This window comes from Vicugna pacos, chromosome 7 (genome assembly GCF_048564905.1).
Source record: "Vicugna pacos chromosome 7, VicPac4, whole genome shotgun sequence".
NCBI classification, from domain to species: domain Eukaryota; kingdom Metazoa; phylum Chordata; class Mammalia; order Artiodactyla; family Camelidae; genus Vicugna; species Vicugna pacos.
In genome coordinates, this window is record NC_132993.1 from 2,094,019 (window position 1) to 2,117,144 (window position 23,126).

The 23,126-nt window shown below is 43.6% G+C and overlaps 1 protein-coding gene across 8 annotated transcripts in view; it reads right to left on the reverse strand.

Annotated features, from left to right (window-relative positions):
- The window catches only part of RBM33 (RNA binding motif protein 33), a 104,294-nt gene that overhangs the window by 48,353 nt on the left and 32,815 nt on the right, over positions 1–23,126 (reverse strand). For 6 of the 8 annotated variants that reach the window (XM_072964090.1, XM_072964093.1, XM_072964089.1 and 3 more), the window contains 4 exons: positions 20,744–20,915; positions 15,304–15,512; positions 11,775–12,063; positions 5,638–5,696 (listed from right to left, as the gene is read on the reverse strand). In XM_072964090.1, coding sequence (XP_072820191.1) covers positions 5,638–5,696; positions 11,775–12,063; positions 15,304–15,512; positions 20,744–20,915 — 729 coding nt within the window. The remainder of the gene's footprint in view (positions 1–5,637; positions 5,697–11,774; positions 12,064–15,303; positions 15,513–20,743; positions 20,916–23,126) is intronic. The other 2 variants (XM_072964092.1, XM_072964091.1) reach the window with 1 other exon arrangement.

Below are 23,126 nucleotides of genomic sequence, written 5' to 3' on the forward strand. Positions count from 1 at the left end.
AAAAATTCTAATATTTTGGAAGAAGTGCTTTCAGGTACTTCGTAATTTTAAAACTGGGCTACTTTCAAAATTCATCTTAAAAATGCATCTAAACAGAACTATGGTTCTGGAACTATGGAACAAGGAATGCTGGAAAAGCAAGCATTAAAAAATAAATTAGTGTGCTTTTGCAGGACGTATCAGTAAAAACAGGACAGAGATTTTCTTGACATAGAAGGGGTTCTAAGAGTTTGAAACTCTGTTATTGTCAGCATTTCATCTGCTGGATTATTAAATTACAGATGGACAAGTTGTGTTCAAGGTTTAGGTCTATTATACTTGGCCCTATATATCTGGGAGGATTTATGAAAGGTATTCAATTCAACGTAACTTAGCCAAAAATAAAACAGTTTACCACACTTTACAATGTGACTTAATGGTTCGATTTTACATGATTTCAAAGAGTACTCCCTGGCCTTCTGAGTTACTGATGCAGACTCCCACCCACCCTGTCTCCACCCAGACACACACAACGTATGCGGACAAGACAGCAAGTCAAGCAAACGGGGCACGGGATTTTATAGCACCCATATTTAATGGCCGTTACCACAGTGTTTAGCCACGCCTGCTCCTGCTACGGATGGAACTCACTGACATGATTAGCTTCGATGGTATGATAATGTATGGTAATCATGATTAATCAGAAGCCCACTAGCAAATGGAGGATGTTGGGTGTTGTGTCACCTGCATTTTAAAATGCACTCTCTCCCCGCAAGGCTGACAGTACTTGACAGCTGGAAGGGTCTCCTCCCACATCCGCCTGCTACTACTCACAGATCTGGTAAGAGAAAATGCCCATCATTCTGTCCCTATCTTAAGTGCTAATAATTACAAAGCATTGCAGGCAAGTTGTAAAAACAGTATGGGCTCAAAAGAAAGACTTCTTTTTCCTAGGTGAAATAAAGTCTGCCTTCACTTCTGCACGGGATAAAATCATAAAGAACAGTAATTTGATGCCACAGTCTCATCAAACACGATTTGCATGAAAAGCCGTATAAAATACATCCAGGAAGTGTCAATCACCACCACCTGACACCATGCACCCCGTTACACGGAAAGAGAATGCAGCCAGACCTACCTGTGAGGTGCTGTAACTACACGGTAAGCACAGATGCAAATCTCATATACTGGGTCTACCTGATAATGGAATCACTAAGAAGACTAATTTAAACTTAGGACAGTAGTCTTTTTAAACATAATTTTTAGTTTTAATTAAAATAAAGATCACTAGGAAATTATTCTGAAGCCAAACTATCCGGTATTTACCTGGCACCCCTGAAATACCAGACACACTAATGCAAAATGAACGACTAAATAGGTTTTTTCAATACCCTAGGATCAGAACTTTTACAGCATGAGTTACGTAGAATTTATCTGTATGCTTATCTCACACCGAAAACAAATTAAGTTAGCAAAATCTCAAAGCAACACTTTTTAAAATATTATTAATCAACATTTAAGTGTTACTTTTTTAAGTGGGCAAACCTGAAAAACAACAAACACTTGAGGACAAACACATAACTGGGAAACACTATGGATGAGGAAAGGACTTAAAACTTTCTATTAATGACAAAAACATCAGGAACAGTCTTTGCAGAAAGAAAAACCTATTAGACTAATGGTAAAACAAAGAACATGGGATTGGAAACAGAATTCAGACAGACACATAAACAGAAGCCGACCTGCAGAAAGGCAGACCAGGCTCCCCACCCCCACTCCCTGGTAAACACCAAAACAAAAAAGAGATCCACAGCCGGCCTGTGAAATCACACTCAAAGGTCCCGACGTGAACGAAGTGCTTCGTAAGTGGCCTAGGGGACAGCAGGTGCCTAGACGGTAAGACTGGACAGAAGAAAAGGAGCTGACATGGAGGCAGGATGGACACTCACTCAGTGGTGCCTTGAACTCCTAAGGCACAAGCTTTCTGTGTGTGGTCAGCTCTTGTAAATGTTCACTATTTCTAAGATACATTTTATATTCAGCAGATTCATACTCTGATAGGAAAATGGGTATGAAAAAGATTCATTTTCTGTTATGCTATCAACTGAGATATATGCATATTTCCAAAAAAGATTAATAACTCTTACTTGAAAAAAAAACTAACCCTGGGAATAAACGTTTAAGTGAGAAGACAGCTCTCATGGCTGTGTCCCTGACTAACATTACACACACGAGTCTAGTTTTCAGATAGAAACCTCAGTTACAGAGCACATGATTAAGTTCCATAAACAGGGGAAGAAGGGGGACCCCCATCCAGACGCAAAGATGAACATGACAGAAGTGCTGGCTCAGTGCCAAGAGCCTGAGCAGTATTTTCCAAAATGATCCAAAATAAGGAATCCTTTTCTTATATTCATTACTTTGAAATTCAAATCTTTGTTTTAGACACTGCTTATTCAATTCTCTAAATAAATTCATTAACAGGAAATAAAAATATAAGTATTGCTACATTAAGCATAGCCTAGAATATATTTGGGCCCAAGATTTGAATTTTAAAAAATAATTGTAAACAAGTCTATAAAAAAAAGTGTTTCATTTTAGGTTGCCTAGAGGTCTCTGTGATTTTTAACTAAAAAACGGGAGATGTTACCACTTACTACGGGTTCTAGGCATGCTAGTTCTAAATTAGGAATTTCTCAAGTTTCCATAAAATTGTTAAACAAAACGGACTCTTAAGAAAGTACAGTTCATTACTGGTAGGGAAGAGAAGGAGCACCTTAGCATTAATACCGACCGGCCCCTAGTTCCTTTAAAATTCGGAAATCTAGTGCTCCTTCTGCCTACTGCCTGTCTTTTTCACTCTTTAGTCAGCTGGGGAGAGCTGAATTCTTGTATGGTTACACTGTGGATGATGCAGTGCTACTGTGCAAATTCATATATGTATCCTTGAAAACAACAAAGTCAAAAATTAAAATACTTCTCTGCACTACTAGTTTTATGTAGGTTCCTAACAAACAGCAAGATAACTCAGCACTGACCCCTGCAGACTCTGATCCAGCACCTATTTATGCGGACTTCTGCACACAAGCCCAGGGCCAGGTCGGATCCACGGGACGTGGGATGACCAGGGCCCTGCAGACACGAGGCAGGCCCCTGCACAGCACGAGTAGGCAGTACGAAGCTGTCTATCCTAGGAGCGATGGGGACCCGCAGAGGGGCTTCGGCTGGGGAAAGACAAGATCAACACGAACGTCGCTTTACTCAGTACATTTCCGTAATTCAAATCTTTTGTGTTCCCAGGACGCACACAGATTCAAACACACCCCATGATGAAACTAAGTTAGGCTTCCAAACAAATGCTTTATCAGTTTGTGTGTGTAGTCGTTTTACAAAGTAAAATTCAGTTTAACGAATATTGGCTGAACTCCCCCTACTGAAAAGTACCAAGAAACAGCCCACAGGGCATGCTGCCGTCAGTGAGAGATCGCGAAGGGGCTTCTCTAAGCCACAGCAGCACTGTCTTTAGGCGGCAAAGCTGGGCTGCGTACCTATGCTTGCCCATTCTCTGGTTTAAGGACAAGTACTATGCAGACCGCTCTGCATAGGAGAAGCTCACTAAATGGCCGCAAAACTACATCTACATTGACAGCAACTAAGTTTAGTATTAGTAGAAAAGGAAAAAAAATAATTTCACTCAAAAAAGATCCGGTGCAGGTAAAACCAGAGATGGGCCTCAAGTTAGTCTCCCTTCCCAAAAGTATTATATGATGGACTTTTTAAAAAGCTAACATTGCTACTGTAATTTAAAAAAAAACAATAGATTCCACATCTGACTGACGTAAGGGAGAGTGATAAGAGGTAAGGAGAGCACCACACTTGCAAGACCACAAGTTCACTGTGACTGCAGCTTAAGAACCAGCATTTGGGGCTTCAAGAAATACACACGTTAAATGGCAGTGTAGACGTCTCAAATGGTATCACATGCATGACTCATGTCTAGCCCAACTATTTCTCATCACCCATGCACACATCTCACCCTAAAAATAACAGCAAAGCAAAACATTACGCCTTGCAGAAACGTTTCCAAGAGCAGTTCAACAATACTCACTACCCTCAGAGTACCATATAACTTAAAAGTAAGTCCAATTTCTCACAAAGAAATTCTTTTTTGTAACATCCTCAGTATCACAAGGCTTGCTTCTCCTAGTACCGGATACATTCGTATCTGTACAACTGAAACTTGTAAGTAGATGAAAGCTGCAAGTGCTTATTCTACTTTTATATTTACACACAACATTGCTTTATGTGCTTCTTAACTACAATTGCTTTTTTGCATCAAATTGTACCCCTATATCGGAAATAAAGCATGGAAACAAGTCCAATAATGATTCTAACACAGATGCTCACAATCCTGAAGACAGCAAAAAGTGCTTAAAACGTCGACGCTCTTTACAGTAACTAGCAGTTAAACTGCTTCACCCAAAGAAACGTTTCTAGTGAGTAAAACCATACCTGCTTACCCTTGGGTAATTCAGTTACATTTTAGCTATTTAGATAAGTGCTCCAGATAGGAAACTGTACTCAAATATCACCTAATTTAAAATGGTAACTTGGTAAGTAATTTTTAAAAATAAGCTAACATAAGGGTATGAAATCAGTAAGAACTAGTTTTAGAAACCATATAATTCATGAATAATTGCAAATGAAAGAAGTTTCTAAAAAAACACCCTGAACCGAAAGTCCAACACTGATGTTATTTCTGAACAGTCACATGACTACACGCCTAAGCCCTTCATGAAGACCTTTCTGCTGAATGCCACACGTGCACATGGTGTCTACTGAGGCAGCAAAACTAGGGCAAACAGGTCATTTAGGGGCTTCCCAGAACCAAGATTGTTTAGCTTCAACAAAACTGTATCTGTTTTACATACAAACTACCTTAAAATGTTATGGTCTGGTCCTTCTTTTCTTAAATTGTTTTTAGAGAGAACATGTTCTCACTGATTTAATATAACCATGAACTAACTAGAAACCAAACCAAAAATTCAAATAAAATGAAACTTATCTTTTAAACAGATATAACTATTTAATGGACATTTTTCTTCTAGTTAAAACATGTTAGAAGAATGGATAAATGGATAAAATTATGAAAACTTCAGGAAAGTGGGAGGAAGGTGTTTCCTTTTAAAGCTATATTAAAAAGAAAACCTTTCTTTTAAAATACAAAACTGATGGCTCATTAAGACTTTTGAGGGTTAAAAAAAAGTAGACATCTCATTGTTCTTCCCTAAAATTTCAGACACACACCCACATACACAAACGCACATGTGCCCCCTACACACACACAACAGTAAAGCAAGGCCCTTTCTCACTTAACGTAAGGCAATAATAAAATCAAAATTCATATTCTTAAAGATGAAAGGCATTCCACTGATAATCCTGATTCAACAATTTTACAGTTAAACAAAATTAATTCCATTCTCAAAAATCCACTGACCTTGAGCTTTTAACAAACATTTTCCACTGCAAAAATTATTGTCAATATTCACAAATCCCTAAACTTATATTTTGCTGGAAGCACTTGTATTTGCTGTATTACTGTTTCCTAGTGAATGTGTGTTCATCCCTCTCCGTGCAGGAGGAGCAGCTGCTACTCACTGGGAATCTCTGGGGTCCCACAGCAGGTCTCGGCTGGCTCGGGACTGGCAGCAAGGGCACTGCGAGAAAAAAACGTTTCATTACAACACGTTTACTTCGCAGCCAAACCCAGTGGAAAAGGCATGCAGTGCATCAAGCTTAATATAAAATACATCCTATGCATACAATACACATAACATATTCAGTTTACACTTAAGCTAAGTGCCGATTACTTTTACAGTTCCATAAAGGGTGAGGAGAGACAACTTCTATCTTCGTACACAACAGCACAAGCAGAAGCTTAAATTTCAACAGTGAATTTCTATTTAGAATTAAAATACTTTGCAACAAAGGAAGGTATTATTCCTCTACTATAAAAAACCTATTTTGTTTTTCACCTCCATACCCAGGTTATCCAGGCTATCTAATCCCAGTTATATATCTTCTGGCTCCAATCAAATACAAACTTAAATCTAAATCCCCTAAAATCATGAGAGAGAGAGGAGGGAGGAAGAAGGTAAAGCAGGCAGAGGAAGGAAAACACACCCCCCCCACGGTGCTGTGGCAAAGAATAACCTACTCAACCAGCCGCTACGCCAAGACTCTTAGTCTGTCTTCGTTCTGTGTTTAAGCCAGCAGAATTCCCATCAACTTACCAGAAGAACAAGGAATCAAATAATTTTAAAACAGACATTTCGTAATAGGGAAGAAGCCAGATGCTAGTGTCACACCCTGGGGCTAAATCAGGTATGTTTAAGCTATTTAAAATGTGTGCCTGACATTGATTTTGACTTCGGGGGTAAAACAAAACCCACCACCTGAGTGGTGACTAGTAAACGCAGGCACGCCGTCGTCTCTCATTAAAATGACTGCCGAACACATCCAGCAACATCTCTGATCAGCGGGTGTTACGGGCTGAATTGTGGCCCCGCTCAAATTCACACGGTGAGGTCACCACCAGGACTTCAGGCTGTGACTGTATTTGGAGACAGGGCCTTCAAAGAAGTGATTAAGGTAAAATGAGTGGCCCTGACCCAACATGACTGGTGTCCTCATAAGAGGGGATCTCAAAACACAAACAAAGCAATCTCCATGTTGGACTCGGTGAGAACAATATAATAATAGCATATTTTTAATTTAAAAATGTTTCTAGTAAATGAGAAATACAGAAATTATACAGCTGAAAAGTCAATCAAAACTGCAAAAACAGAATGCTAAGATGAGCTATTTTTTATTTCTTATGATTACTCAAAAAGAATTCCGTACCCTAAGCTTGTAATTAACGTCACACTTCCACAGGCCCAACTGAAAGTGGCAGTGTGTAGGCCTGTGTCACCGACTGATCAAAGCCAAAGTGAGGCTGAAAGAAACTTCCTTTGATAAAATATAAAAATGGCAGAAATCCATCCCTCTCTTGAGAGTCTAGGCTAATGAGTCCAAATTTCAAAATAAGAGTGGATCAACACGCAAGGCTTGATAGAAAATAGGATCCAACCCCCAACTCTACACGGCTAGCTAACAGGCACCGGGGCTCATCGATCATATACCTGTAGCAAAACACCAGATTCTGGAGTGAAGAAAGAAAAAACTAGACCTGACCTCAAAACTAGAAAAAACTGTATCTCTGACCTCAAATGATTATAATGAAAAGACAGAAAAAAAAAAGTATATATTAAACAATATAAAGGAACATACAGGTTTTAAAAGTAAGTACCAAGTATAAAATACCCAGATCTTCAAGAATAGGTACCACTTATTTTTAAACTTGGGATTTAAATATCAATTCCCATCACATAATTCCAATATAATGAAAGAGTAAGCATTTTAAGTCGTTTTAACTTCAGGGGGTGGCGGGGGCAGGTGGATGAGAACAAGAAATCCCATCATAATTAACAGGTTTTTTACACAGAAGCCTTCTGATGAGCTGGTAATTTTATTTTTTTTTAAATCAACCGTAGGGGAAGGGCATAGCTCAGGGGTACAGTGCATGCCTAGCATGCATGAGGTCCTGGATTCAATCTCCAGTGCCTCCAACAAAAAAATAAATAAATAAACCTAATTACCACTCCCTCAAAAAAATTTCTTTAATTAAAAAAAAATAAACTGTAGAAAGCAATAAAAGAGAAAAAGAACAAAAACTGACAAAAGGGAGCATTTGAGAACAGTTGTGACAGGAGCAGACCAGAAATCTAGCCAAGCCCAGAGCGGGGGGCCTTGGTCAGACTGCCAAGGTGTTCACAAAGCATCCTTGCAGGAGTCCTGCAGGCCACCACCGGGGTTACAAGCAGGGCACCTCCACCTGCCTGCCTCCTTCCTTCATCACTATGAACATGAGGGAGTTTGAAAGTTGTAATGATAACAGACCATTCCAGTTGAACCTTGAACTCTGACTACTTGATATTTAACATTTACATCCCATCTTGTCCCACGAATTACTAGACGAAATTGATTTTTCAATTCATTACAACAGTTGTAATACTGAAAATTTAGAAAACAAGTTAAATTTCCATCAAAACTGGTCAGTTATAATATGATAGAACACTCTTCATCCTCGAAAATACATGCCATGAGGCAAAGATGTGCACTTTTTACTTTAGGCTCTGAGAATCACTGGGTTAACCCTTCCCTTGTGCACAGGAGGCATCTACACACTCAGCCGCTCTCCGGGAGAACTGCGGCTTTCTGTTGAACGAAGCTCACTCATTTACTACTCAATGAACAACTGCTTCAGAAGTGTCCTGTGCGTATACCCGGCAAAGTTCATCTTCTTTCGCGTCAGCGCTCTCCAGATCACACGTATATTAAAGAGAAGGAGGTGGGGCACTGAGGTGCCTGATTCATGAGAAAGCTGGTTCTAAGAGTTTACAAACTACTGCCAGAAAGCTGATCTGATCTTTACTGCATCATGCGTGAGCACTGGGGTGCAAGGCCCGCACTCCACACCCACCTGGCTAGTGACTTTGGCAGGGCACTGTTTTCATGCCCAGAAGACACCCTGGGGTTTCCTTGTAGCTTCCCACTGTGTAGTTGTAATACTGTTTATTTTCATTAAGCTAAAGAAAATCTGTGCATCTTATCAACTGCCAGTTTTCCATTCAATTTCAGAAGGAAATACACAATAACGGATGCTGACATCAGTTAAACTATTTCGGCAAATTAGATTTACTGCAGTTGCATATCTTGGGAAGCCACGGTGGAAGGGACTACTTGAATGAGTCATCCTTCCCCTTCACACAGCGTGCGCTGGTTTGTTCATCCCACAGCTGCTGAAAGAGACACAGGTCACCAGTGTGCTCGCTGCAGGGATTACAAAGATATGTGTAGCAGCCATACTGCCTGCCCTTGGGAGCTCCGAGCCCTGGGAGAGGGTGAGGCCACTGAGTGGTTCTAATACAGAGTGGGGACAAGCGGACAAGCGAAGGGGCCAGTCAAGGGGGGTCAGGAACCCACAGGCACCAACCCCACACTGACCCTCCTGGGTGTGTAAAACAAGAGTGATCTCCTGCAGCAACACAGACACCAGATGGCCGCCCTCACAGCGCTCTGCTCCAGGGTCACAGCATTTCATGGTGACTCTTGGCCCCTGACCTTCTCCCATGCTCCTAGTCCTATCTCAAGTTCTGGAACTTCTGGACCATACCCTTTGGAATTCCAAGTTCACCATTAGCAGAACCCAAGAAGTCCTCAGCCCTTCCCCTTCTTGCTCTAATGGAAACCTGAGCTCTCCCAGGGAAACAAAGCAGAGGCTGCTTTCCTCCCTCAGCCTTTTCACCAGCTCTGGAGATGGGGTGGGATCTTTCTTGCTCCTCAGTGCTGGCGCAGACCTCAGATCCGGGTCTCACGTCATCAGGCAACATGTCCACAGACTGCTCACACCACTACTCCTGCATCTCAGAGCTCAGTCCCGAGCTCACCACCACTGTCTTCAACACCAGCCCCTCTCCAGTCCTGGCAGAGCCAATGATGCTCCCAGGGCCCAGCCTCGCGGGTACCGACTGCCATCCTCTGCCCCAGCTCCTCCAAAGACCACATCCAAGACGTGATCATTATCCACAACCTTACACGACCTCTAAGCAACCTCCTTCTTACCACCACCTTCTACCTTTGCACCTCACTCCCTCCAGGACCACCATCACACCAAATGTCTGACCCTGCGAAGACCTCCGGCCCTCATCGCCGGGTACTCTGTGGCCTTCACCGTGAGCAGGCAGCTTCTCTACTGCTCTGTCCACCCCTCAACTCCAGCAACTCCAGCTCTGTCCAGGCCACACGTGACACAGGAAGGCGAACGTGGCTGGCGAGAAACGGACCAACACACCGACTGGTCCGACTCTAAGATCATGACCCCAGAGCTCAGGTGGGCTTCCACGCTGCCCAGCACACCCAGTGTCACCTGCCATCTACTCAACTCCCAACTTCTGTCTGGGGAGACACCTTCAAACCCTGTCAATACAACCATCTCCCATTCCCCACACCCACCTCAGTCAGGTGAGTGCCTCCACCACCTCAACAAAACCACTTTGTCACAGTCCCCAAGACACCCCCCCCCCCCGCCAAGTACAGCGCTCTCCTGCAGTCCCTCCTACAACCACCCCCTTGGCTCTGCCTCCCTGCAGGCCCCCACCTCTCATGCCGAGCGCCACAGGCTCCAGGTCATGGTCTCCCCAGACACACAAAATCCCCACCGGGGTCTCTCACTGGGTGCAGGCTCTAGCTCCATGGACGTTCCAACAAGCCCCCATCTTGTGCTCTGAGCCCAGACCCCTTGTCTGAACTCTAACTTCACAGCTGACCCTTCCACCTGCATGTCTAGTTGGTATCTCAAATTCAGCACATCCAGAACAGACCTTGTGGTCTTCCCCCTCAAAAATCTCCTACCCGCACGTGCTCTCGGGTGATGGCAACTCCATCCCTCAAATGCTCGGGCCCCAGTGGCATCATTTTGCCTCTTCTCTCTCTCACACTCATCCGATCCGTCACTAGATCCACTGGCTCCGTCTTGAACTACGTCCAGCACCTGACCACTCATCACTGCCACCACCTGACTTGAGCCACTGTCACCTGTCACCTGGATTATCGTCGTCAGCTCCTAGCTGTGAATGCCTGGTCTCCATCCCTGCTACCCCAGCAAGCCCACTCCCAAGCCAGCAGCAAGAATAACCCTTAGAAAGCAGAAACCACATCATGTTATTCCTCTGCTCACGTCCCTCTAGTCACAACCCATTTCGGTCAGAACAAAAGCCAAAGCTCTTAGAACAGCTCACAGGTCTTACGTGACCCAGGTCCCGTCTTTCTTTCTGCCTCTGTCACTCTGCTAGTGCCACGTGGTCTCTTTTTGGCTACTTGACACACAAGCATAGCCTCACCTGAAGTAAGCGCCTCGGCCCGGAATACGCCCCGCGAGAGCAGTCATGCCCCTGGCTGCCGGGCCTTCAGCTCTTCCCTGCGGGCGAAGCCAGTCCTCCCCGCCCCACTGAGGGCTGCGGCCCACCTCACGCCCCGTTACCTCGCTCCGTCTCTGCCACTGCATTTTCACCCTCTACCGCGCCCCGTGACATCCTTACTCACTATGTTTGTTGCTCACTGTGTCTGCTGGAAGGCTGGACCACTGCAGAGCGCTTTACCTGCTCTACTCGCCAGCGCATCTCAAATGCCAGAGAGGGCAGCACCTCTGCCAACGTGTGCCAACAGGTGCACGGAGACGCACTCCATGCCACCTGCTCCCAGCCGCCTTCCCGGCTTCAGGAACGGGAGTCTGCGGTCACAACAGAGGCAGCCACTCACTCCGATTTCGTGACTAAAAGACGAACCTGCGTCCCTGGGGCTCAAGGGAAGCACGCCAAGTGGAGCCTGACGGGAACACCCACTTGGCAAACCTTCCCACCGGGGAACTCACAAAGAATAGCTGTCAGACACAGCGCCCTCTAAATTCAGTGTGTTTTCTCAGCGCTCTCCACCAAACTACAGAATAAAAGACACACAATGTGAAGCAAACGGGCCTGGCCCATCAAGCTAGCAGGTGTCTGAGCGGACGGGGAGGGACTCAAGGAATCCCCGTCGTCCTCACAGACTCAAATGTGAGAACAATCTGGTGACAGTGACACTGCAGCAATCAGGGCACAGTCCCCGGAGCTTCACGACAGTAAGGAGACACCTACCTTGCACGGGCGTCACCACCGCCCCTTTGAAGTGGGGGTTTATGTGTATGTTCTTGGGCTGCTGGGGGGTCGCGGGAGGAGGAGTCATCATCACCCTCGGGGTCTCTATCTGGGGCGGCATGTGCATCCCCTGAGGAGGGGAGGGGTGGTGCGGGTGCTGCAGGGGAAGCAGAGGCTGCAGCTGCTGCTGCTGGAACAGACTTCTGATCGGCTGCTGCGGCGGAGGTGGCGGCGGCGGCGGCGGGGCAGGCTGAGGCTGTGGAGGAGGAATTAATCTTGGAGAGTGCGTCTAAAAACCACCAAAAAACATAAATTCACAGAAATCAACATTTAGAAGAAAAGAAAAAAAAATGCTGAGGCCTTACAGACTTACACTGATCAAACTGTGAAAGTTACAATTTGGGAGTAAGTCTGCAGTAACAAGCTGCACAGAACAGCAGGGTGAACAGGCTGCTCAGCCCGGTCACAGTGAGGGCTGCCATCTAACAGCGTGCGCCACTCTCAGCCCCAAAACACCACCCACGGACTCCAAACGGGAAAAAATGCTGTTCAACCATTCAACTGCCCACAGCGACCAAACACTGCGCTGGGGACAGAGCACAAGCTGCCCGCACTCAGCCCGACCTGCCCCGACAGCCCTGCCCCTCCTCCAGAAAACCCAGGAAGAAGGATGGGGACATGCAGTAGCCTCGGAGAAGGACCAAGGGCTAAAAGGAGTTTAACCCCGCTGAGGGCAAGGCAGAAAGCTCATGAGAAGGTGGCGTCTGAACCAGGAAGGAAGGAGGGAAAGAGCTGGGCCAGAGTAACGGAAGAACTCGAAGAGGCAGGGGCAAAAAAGACACACCTGCTGGGTACGCGCCAGGGGAGATGGGTGTGGCTACCGCCCTGTACAAAGACGGAGGCGAGCAAGGGTGGGAGAGCACGCACTCAAGGCGGCCGAGGGGCTTGTTTCGTGGAACAGTCACCACGGTGGAGGAAGCCAGCACCAGCACCGGCAGCTGCAGAGGACGGAGCCCGCCCCTGTTCTCAGCACCTACTGGAAGCCCGTGACATGGGTCCTTGTCACCACCCTCCTCTCACAGGCCCAGTAGGTGGTAAGCAGAACAGAGAGCCTGACTCCCCAAGTCCTGCTTGTACCCACTCGTCAAACTGGCCACACACAGCAGCAGAGGCAGCAGGCTGCTACCGACTGAGCCGTCCGGGATCAAGAGCTGTTCCCCTGGGCCCGATGAAGAGCAACAGGAAGGAGACGTTCCAAGGGAACAACGAGAATTCTGAAATCGAAGTACACATGACCTTGTCTTAGCTATCCTTCCTCAGGGAGGACTTTTCTGAAGGTTCTGGTACTACCTTAAATCCGGGAAATGCATGCCCAGAAGCAAGTATGTCCCCTCCTCTAGCTCACGACAGGCGTGACGTGCGCTGCGCACACAGAGGGGTCCTGTCCTTCTCGGCACTGAGTCCATGTGGGCAGCACGCTGACCGAGGTCAGCCGCATCAAGCCCGAGCTGAACTGAGAAAGCACACACGCAGGGCCGCTCACGCGAGAGCAAGAAGACGGGTTTTAAGCAAGGGGGATTCAGGGCCTGTGCGACAGCCACACGGAAAGGGTCGGGGCAGCTAGGAAATGAGGACACCGAGCTGGCAAGAGGTTCAGGCTGGAGACCCAGAGTCGTGTGGAGACGGCAGATGGCAGGAAGGACAACACTGCTGAGTGACAGCCCTGACTGAAAAGAGGACTGAGAACAGTGCAGCTAAGGAAACAGGAGAGTGAGAAGGGCCACTGCTGGAAGAGAAGACAGCGCGTGTCAAATCTCACTCAAAATTAGGCCGACAAAGGAGCTCATGGTGATGCCCGAGGCCCCAGCGTGCGGTCCAAAAGGATGGACTGCAAAGGTGAGGTGTCGGTTCTGAGAGCACATTTGGGACAGTGAAGCAAAGTCCAGGCAGCAAGGGGCTGACTGAGGACAAGACGGACACGAGCAAAGACACGAGCAAGAGTCTTCTTCCCAGAACTCTAGGGGTGAAGAGCCCAGAGACTACCTGTCTGGGGTGGGGGTGACCAGGATCAAAGGGGTCTGTGATTTAGGGTGGACACAAGGGCGAGGGTAAGGTCACTTCAGCCAGCCTTGATCGCTTCAGTAAACTGCAACTTTGAAGCCCCACTGACAGCAAAGATGAGCGAGAGCTTCAGCCCAAAGCCCCAGTTCACAGCGAGCTCCAGGGCCCACAGGATTCCAAGGACACAGCACCACCCCTGGGAGGGACTCAGGTCGCCTTACGCTTGGGCACCATTTTTAAAGCACTCGCAAATCGTTCCAGCTGAGCCCCCCTGAAGGAGGCAGGCTGGGCACACACTTCCCCTCTCTGTGGACAAGAAAACAGAGAGCTTGGTTACTTTTCCAGGATCATGGAGACACAGCTTTGCAAAAACTGGCCTCCTGTGTGGCTGACTCCCCCCAAGAGGCTAAAATGAAATAACGGAGGTGGCTGTTCAGCACACGGCAAGTGGAGGCTCAGGGTGAGGATAAAAGATGGGGAAGAAACCGAAAAAACTAAAGAGCCAGTCTTCTTGCTATCAGAGAAGCTTAAGAACAAAAACAGCTGTACAAGCAAACGGCAGTTATTAACATCATCAACTTCTTCATGCCATAATCAACCCGCCTACCTCTTTTCCCTTTACATCAAAAGCGGCATTCTCACGCTAAAACAGGAAGCCATCTTTTCTACTTTATTTCACAAATGAATGACTCCTAAAATACAACATTTCTGCACTGAGGCAAAGTGTGGTTTTCCCCTAAATTCAGATGATAACGCAGGTGGGACATGTGGTAGACACCGCGGACACATACTCATATTACATAAATGTGTCCCTGAAGGTTGACTTCTAAAGCAAAGAGCTATAAAGCCCTAGAGCTAACCAAAAGAACAAACCAAAACCCTGTCACCACAACGCCTGTCCTTGCTTCTGATGCCTCATCTCTGAAATACAGAGGAAACTCAAATTAAGCTGAAATTAGAAATATATGACTTATTCCTAAATTATAAAAAATTTTTATGGCTATGACAATCCCCATTTCTATGGATAGGATACGTTAGTTATTCTAAGAGACGCTGCTCCATTTAAGGAAAAACCTACGCACGGTAGGCAGTACAAAGGAAAAAATATTTTATGAAACACACAGTAACTGCTAGACTCTCTCTGTAACAGGTTCAGAGTTCTCAGGATGGTGCACTTTTCTACAAGCAGGAGATAAAAGCAAGGCTCCTCTGTGGCCCCTGTCACTTGAGGACATCGGGTCTCACCGCTTCTTTCCTCATCAGTTACTTTCCACTCCTTGAATACCAGAGGACTGAACCCGTAAGACCATGTATGGAATCATGTCATAGGCTGTAAAGAACCTTTAGCCATTATCCCATCACTGAACTTTCGTTTCAGACTACGATACATGCAAGCTCTGGTGCCCACAAAAGCGTGATTCCATTTGCTCCAGAGCTGCAGGCCCCACAGGGGAACGGCAAGACTTACCACGACCGGGGGCTGCGTGGGGAGCAGGGCGGGCCGGTGGTCCTTCACTCTCCCGCGGTCGCTGCCCTCTCTCCGCTGGTCTCCCACTCCGCGGCACACGGAGGCGCCCCCGCGCCGTCCTCCCCGCCGCGAGCCGTAGCGCCCCTGCTTGTGTTGACGCTCTCTTTCTTCAAACTCCAGCAGCGCAGCTTTGGCTTCTGCTGAAAGCTCTATTTGAAAAGATGCAGACGTGTTAGAGGCCTCCAGACAGCCCGGACCAGATTTACAGGGAGAAAGCAGGAAAGAAACACGTAACCGTGACCCTCCGGAGCCGCAAGCGCTTCACCCACAAGTAACTGAGCTAGCAGCAGCTCGCAGGGTCCAGCCAGCCACTCGGGACCCACGAGTGAGCCCTGTTACGTGAAGACATGCTTTCCCCTTGTAAAAAGCACAAGTCTCCCCTGTAAATTCTGAAGTATTTTCATCTGAGACACTACGCTGTGCCAAGGGAAGCTAAAAAGGAGGAGCTGAAGCCCAGCCGAAGCACCGCCCGCAAACCGAGGCGTTTGGCAATCGCGGTCCCTCTCACTGACGGCAGGGGGCACCGGTCAAGACCTGGCTCCGCCAGTCCTACACCAGCACAGTTTCTAAGTGAAACCAGTAAAAATATTATTAACACACAGTGGCACAGAGATAAAAAATGACAAATTCCTGGTTGTTCTCATTTAAAAGCAAAACTATTGATGAAACCACTCTGAAGTCACGTAATTAAAATTTATTTCACAAAGAATGGAAACTCATTTAATACTACTAGCATTCCAGATTTTCAGATTACGACTCACAGCAAGTAAGAACAAAGTCACAAAAGAAAAAACCCATTAATGCATACATTTCTGCGACACCCGGTAGGTGTTCACCTCTCTGACCAATGATTTAAGGACACAAAAAACAAACAAACAAAAAAACCCGTAAGAAACTTCAGTTGGCACATTATTCTGAATTTCTGGAAGGAAAAAGCTAACTTATTCTAATATGATGCCTTTATTTTTAAATATTATCTAAGCTGTGATGATAAATGCTTCCCATTAATAAATGAAAACCTAAATATTTCATTGCCTTCTACTAAGAATTCCCATGCCTTCTTCCACGGTGAAGGGTAAATTTTAAATATCACCAGTTTATCTCCTACCTTGAATTCCATAATCATCTCCAAAGTCTTCCAAAAATCTCTAAGCCACATTTCATTTCCTTGAAATTGTTTCTATGATACTGCCCTCCCCTTCAAATGAATCTAGACTCCATTCAAACGAAAATTTAATCTTTTCTTAACAAGCACAGACTTTTATTCTAATCTTGACTACATGATTGGTTCACATACACATTTTATGCGGTGAATCAGCAATTATTTTTCTAGTGGTTCTAAGTGTCAAGATTAATTTCACCATCCCCAGTAATAAAATGGTTTCAAATGACATCTTTAATCAGCAAGTAAAAATGCTTTCCTCCAATTGAGACAAGCTGTCACAAAAGGTCACCAAAATATGACAGGATGGAAATTACATTTGTAACTTCAACTGAAATGTTAATTTCCCTTTAAGTGTTTTCTGAACTATGTCCATATTCTAAAAGTACAGACACAGCTCAGTGTAGCAGTTTTATACTGTACTGTCCCTTTCTAAAATGTACTTAAGAACATACTTACATGCAAATAATTTTATAATAGTTGCACTAATATAGTGAATAAATATGTATAAAATAAAGTTTATGTGCAAAATAAAAACAACAAATGATAGTCTGAGTTTTTGAACAAGATAACTGAATCAAGAAATTTGTAAAAACTTAGCAAATACAAGGACCATTATGTAAATTTTCGGCATTATTCTCTTGCTGGCACTAGTGACCTTGAACTGTTTATTACTAGATAAAAATATTTTCCCCAAAGATCCTTTGCCTTAAACAAAATTAACCAAGGGTATTATGTCAAGAGAACATTCTGTGGGCATAGTAACAATGTTCTTCGGACTAACACAGCAAAACATAATTTAACATATTACATGTGCCAGTGAAACTCAGAACATCGCAAAACTCAACAAATTCCAAAAGCCCAACTAAAATAGAGTCATTTACTGCTTGTGCTGCTTTGAAAGAGAATCTCAGGTCCACCTCCCAGGGCAGAAGAACCAGCAGCTCCACACTTCCGTGCCAACACTTCAGGCTAAGTGGTCACCGACACCCACGTTTTAGAGATGGCTTTTGATATTCCAATTAAAACGAATCATTCCCTTACACACGTATGTTCTAGAAACCCTTCTCAACCACATTCTGGAGAGGAATTAAGCCCTTATACCCTAGGGATTCTCTGAATGTAATGAATGAATTTATCTCTTAAGTATATCGTTTCGTTCCATCCCTGGGAAAACTGAGAAACATTTTCTGTGAAGTGTTTAATTCCCAGAATCCTGGTTGAGGAAAAAAGCTTACTACTTAAGATCATAACCTAGGCAAAAGCCCAAATTTCTATTCTGAATCCAATCTGAATTTAAACTACTAGTCGACAGCTGTGTAACAGGCTCCATACTGGCCAAGACTGTCACAAACACGAGGTAGTGCTCTTCCTGTTTAAGGATGACACCATGTATTTGAATGTGAAAACGACTAGTGACCAAACGTCCTTCTAGGTTTTGAAGGGAATTCACTATCCACATGCAGACAGAAGGGTCAGAATTGGAGGATGCCAGAGCATTATTTCATTCTTTTCTTAAAGAGCAAAGTGTTCTAAGCATTAATCAATGGTATCACATAACTTTTTATTGGTACTCAGAATGTTAAAAGATCACTTGTCAAGAAATACATATCATATGAGACAACATTTGTATTTTGGTAGCAAGATATTTTAATCCCATTACAACAACAGGTAAACAGCTTTACACAGTCAAATAAACGCAACCATTTCTGTACAGAACCTGAAACTGGTATTTCTATCACCAAGAGTACACAAATAAACTGATGAGTAGAAATTTATGCAAATTTCTTGTGTACCAAATTTTATAGTAGCTTCTCTTTCTCACTGAATATTTTTCTTCTACATCAAAATAACTTTTTGGTTGGGGGCGGGTATTAAGGAAACAAGGGAGCTCGCTGCTACAGGAAACCCATCTTCAAATGGACAGAAAAATCCTTTTTGTAGTGAGACTAATCCTAACTTCTCATATTTCCAAACACTAAGTTTTCTTAAGTTAGGGCTTACAGATATGGAGCAGAGAAAGATACTTTTAAGCACGATTTTTATTTGCCCTACTATCTAGCCAAACAATCACATTCTGCACAAATACATTTAAAGTCTTTTTTTCTTAATGTTTAAAAGAATGGCAAATGGTCAAACTGTTTATGTTTATAGTCAATCTGCTTCTAAGGACCCTAGACCCTCTCTTCCCATATTTAAAGGGCCAACTTGCCCATCATTAACCCCTTCCAGCCTCTTGTCTCAGAATGACATGACTATAAAACCGACAAATGCCATAATAAGAAAGAGAAAAAAAAAAAGAAAAAAAAAAGGCTTGACAAAAATTCTTTAATAAAGGAAGTACAAATGATCCTGAAAGGAACAAAATGAGGCAAAGATCCTGAAAAGAAAGAGACGCAGGAATGAAACAAGTACACATCGTGAACACAGGCAAGTTGGACATTTCCGAACACAACAGTCAGGGTAAAATGAACAGACACGAGATGGACGGAGCGGAGAACCAGGGAAGGGGCGGCAGAAACAGAGGCACCGAGGATTCAGGGTTGGGGGATGACTTGGGAAATCCACGTGGCCTAAGGAGCTGGCTGCAGAGAGGACGGCCACCATTCATAATGGTGTCTGGGAAGTGACTTCATAGCCTTAGAACTTGTAGCTATCCCAGTTATTAAGGCTGGACACACCAGGTTCCCCAATTTATGTAACAAACCTCCCCATGGCACCCTCCCAGGCTCAGGAAGGCACTATGCCACCTCCTTAATAAGCTGCCCACTGCCCTACAGTGTTCAGCCAGGGGGGCCATCGTCCTTTGTTCATCTCATCACAGCCCAAGACTGAAATGTCTGTTCAGTAAGCTTGTTCTGTAACATGACCAATTCCTCCTGCCAAGGATACTTTTGTTTTTTTTCCCGTCTCCCTGTTTTAAGCTCTCTCCTTCATCTTCTTTCACCCAAGGCCAACTTTTCAGATCAATTTTCTTAGAAACCTATGTTGTACTTGTTCAGACTAACTGGTAACTTTATACCGTAACTTTAGAAAAGTCTAGGATTTTGAAATCTTGGGCCCAAAGGTAGAGAAGGAGGAAACTGGAAGGGGAAGAGGTGGAAACCACTAAGACTCTGTAACAATTTCTCCAAAAACCTCACTCAGTAAAGTAACATGATGTACCTGGTACCCTGGGCATCTTGGGAGCTTAGTGTCCTCGGAGATATTACATCAGCCACTTAAAGACATATGCTCATGTTTCTGACTGAAAACCAATACAATTAACAGTTTTTAAGGAGTAATAAAGGTAGTAACTAATGGTTAGTTTCTTGGTTATTATTTTGACCAAGACCACAGAACAGGTACAGTCCTCTGTCCTTCCATCCTTTCACCACCGCCCTTGGAATATGGGACAACGTATCAGTAGTTTTCAAAGTATGGGTTCCAGAGCAGCAGGAATAACATCGCCCGGAAACTTATCAAAAATCCAACTTTCTTGGGCCCACCCTAAATCTACTGAATCAGAGAGCTGGCAGGTGGACCCAGAAATGTGCATTTTAACAAGCCTTCTGGGTGATTCTGCTGCTTAAATTTAAGAATCACTGCATTATTCTTTACAATCAGAACCAAAAAAAACCACAGAGGAGTGGGGAACAGGGTCAGTACTGAAACAGGTTCTCTTGATGAGAAATAACCTGTGGTAATCTTTAACAGGAATGATGTTAAACTGATTATGTCTACAAACAAGTCACCTTGCCTCATTAAATACCAAGAGGAATGGCATACAGAAAAAAATACACAAAAGAGATGGTTAGAATGACACTAAAACGTACAAAGTAAAAAGTCTGATCCAGAATTAGCCCTGGCAACTTGAACAGTCTCAGGAAAGGCGAAATGACCTTGTACCGTCCCCACACCACCCTCCCAGAGCCAGCCAGGAACTGCACAGGATACATGAGAGTAGGTCCAGGCCACAGACTCCAAAAGAACTATTTTTAAAATACAATCAAGTATTTTATTCAAACTTTTTTTAATCCAGAAGATAGTCATTTTATAAAATGACTTTTACAGCCCCACAGCTCAGCTCTGACCTCACACGGACCATCGCCCTCTGGATGCCATGCATTAATACTCTACAAAGTCAACTTTTTAAATCTATTTGATTAATCATAACAGCACTATGGTGGAAGTTGAAATGGGAGTGGAGAAGGATGGAAGACAGGCAAAAAAAGTTACCCAAAGTTTCTGGAATGTTTCTTCTTTCTCTAGTTACATCTGAGAGCCTAATAATTGTTCCTTCTTTCCTTTCAGTTTTGAAACGTAATCGTCCTGATTCTTCATCGTCATCATCCTCTTCATCTGACTCTTCTTTTATGTCCTTCTGCAACTCCAAAGTCTCCATACCTCCCTACATTGCAGACACACAAGAAACAAAAAAGGAGGGAAGGTGAGTTCATATTCTTTTCAATTAAATATTGAAGAATGGTAATGCAGTTAGGTAATAAGATAGGTACCTACCTACACACATACATATACACATACATAAAAGTTCTATATATTTAAGATGTAAAAATACTGAAAAATGTCTTATTTATAAGGCCATGTGAAACACTAAATTGATTCCAGGAGAAAATCTCAAATATTAAAAATTAACAATGTTAGAAAAATTCAAATTCCTACTGGTAGTTAATATGCAAAATCTTACACATTGCTGCTACTTACACTTCTAAGAGAACAAACAATGAATTCCAAAAATCCCTGCTGGACTCCAGTCCAGTCTAGATCTAGCAGAGTTCAGCGTGTTCATGAAACCAGCGCTAGAGTTCCATGAGCTCATTATTAGCGCCTAGCCCACCCTGTAACTTACGTTAGATGACAGTATACTCCTTCCGGTTAAACAGACTCCACACTTCCTGCAACTCCTGACCCCACCTACTTGGGCTTTCAATTCCAGGCAACAGCTCCAAATTGGCTGTTGGGTTGATTTTTTTTCAGCCTCCAGAACTTTCCCGCATCATTTCTCCTCACTTCACTGTCTAGTGTTTTCTCATTACTAGCTCAGACTACTAACAGAGCAAAATCATTTTCTTAGTTCGTTCACTTTACATAAAACCAGCTTTTATCTTCTATTTCATTACATCCGGATTCCCACAAAAATTGTGCCTGATCTAGTCCCAAACTAAAAGTAATTCCTTCATCAACAATTCCTACCGTACAACTCATGTTTCTTTTGACACTAATCACTTTCACCTCATATTAGGTCTTAGTGACCTACTGTTAGGTAATAAGACAGGTACATACTAAAGACTAGGTTCATTTAGATGCTTTCTGTAACATTTAAAAAAAAACAGAAATTCCTTCTTTATTCTCATCATTCATCATCTATAAATGTCCTTTACTTTTAAGAGAAACAAAAATGAACCACTTGGCTAGAAAAAGTCCAAGAAACAAATCAAAATAAACTGACACAATCATTTTGAATTCTTTCCTCAACATTTTCTGTGTAAAAAGTACACACATCCACTGCTATAAATCCTACAAGTGGAGACATTTTCAGGAGGTCAAATGCCTAAAAATAAAATAATAAATGTTAAATAAAAAATAAATAAATAATAAATAAAAAAATAAATAAAAATAAAATAAAAATAAAATAAAATAAATTTTAGCCTAATGATTCTAAACCACCTTTCAAGTATTGACTCTCAGCATCCCAAAGAATTTTAAAGTACCAAAATGTTGGCATTTTGTTAGTTTGATATCATTACTTTTGTCTTAATATCTGAAATCAGAATGAGTGACATGCGAGGTGGACCCAGCTCTCTGTGCTGCACAACACTCAAACTGAGTACAAGTAAATTTACTCACAAAACTCTTCTCCACATCAACCAAAGCTCCAGAGCAATGCTTCCCAAATTTAAGGTTTATACAGATCACTGGGAATCCTGCTAAAACGCAGATTCTGATTCTGCAGGTCCAGGATGGGGCCTAATATTCTGCATCTCCAACAAGCTCCAACATGGAGAGCCACAGACCACATTTACGTAGCAAGGCCACAGAAGAAGAAAAGAAATGAATACCAATAAAGCAAAGATTCTACTACAACAGTCACTTCTAATTTAACCTTTAACAGTACTGAAGCTAATACAGTTTCATTTTACATCCAACTCTCCACCTAAGACACCTAATGACAACAAAGATGAGCTGAAAACTGTTCTTCTGAAACAAATGCTACAGGCCACCAGAAACAAACCAACAAAAAATTCCAATGTATGACCCTGCAATCCCACTGCTAGATATTCACCCAAGAGAAATGAAAATTTATGTTCATGTAAAAATCTGTAGGAAAATGTTTACAGCTCTCTTTTGGATCACCAAAAATGGAAACAACAGTGAATGGATATACAAACTGCGGTCCAGCCAAACCACGGAATGCTCTTTTAGCAATAAAAAGGAATGAACCACTGATACAGCTGGGGTGAAATCACAAAGGCGTTATTACGCTGGAAGAGAGAAGTCAACCTCAAAAGATGACATATGGCAAAAGATGACATACTCCACTGACATGAAACTCTCCAAGAGACAAAACTGCACCAGTCGCCAGTGGTCAGGAACGGAGGGA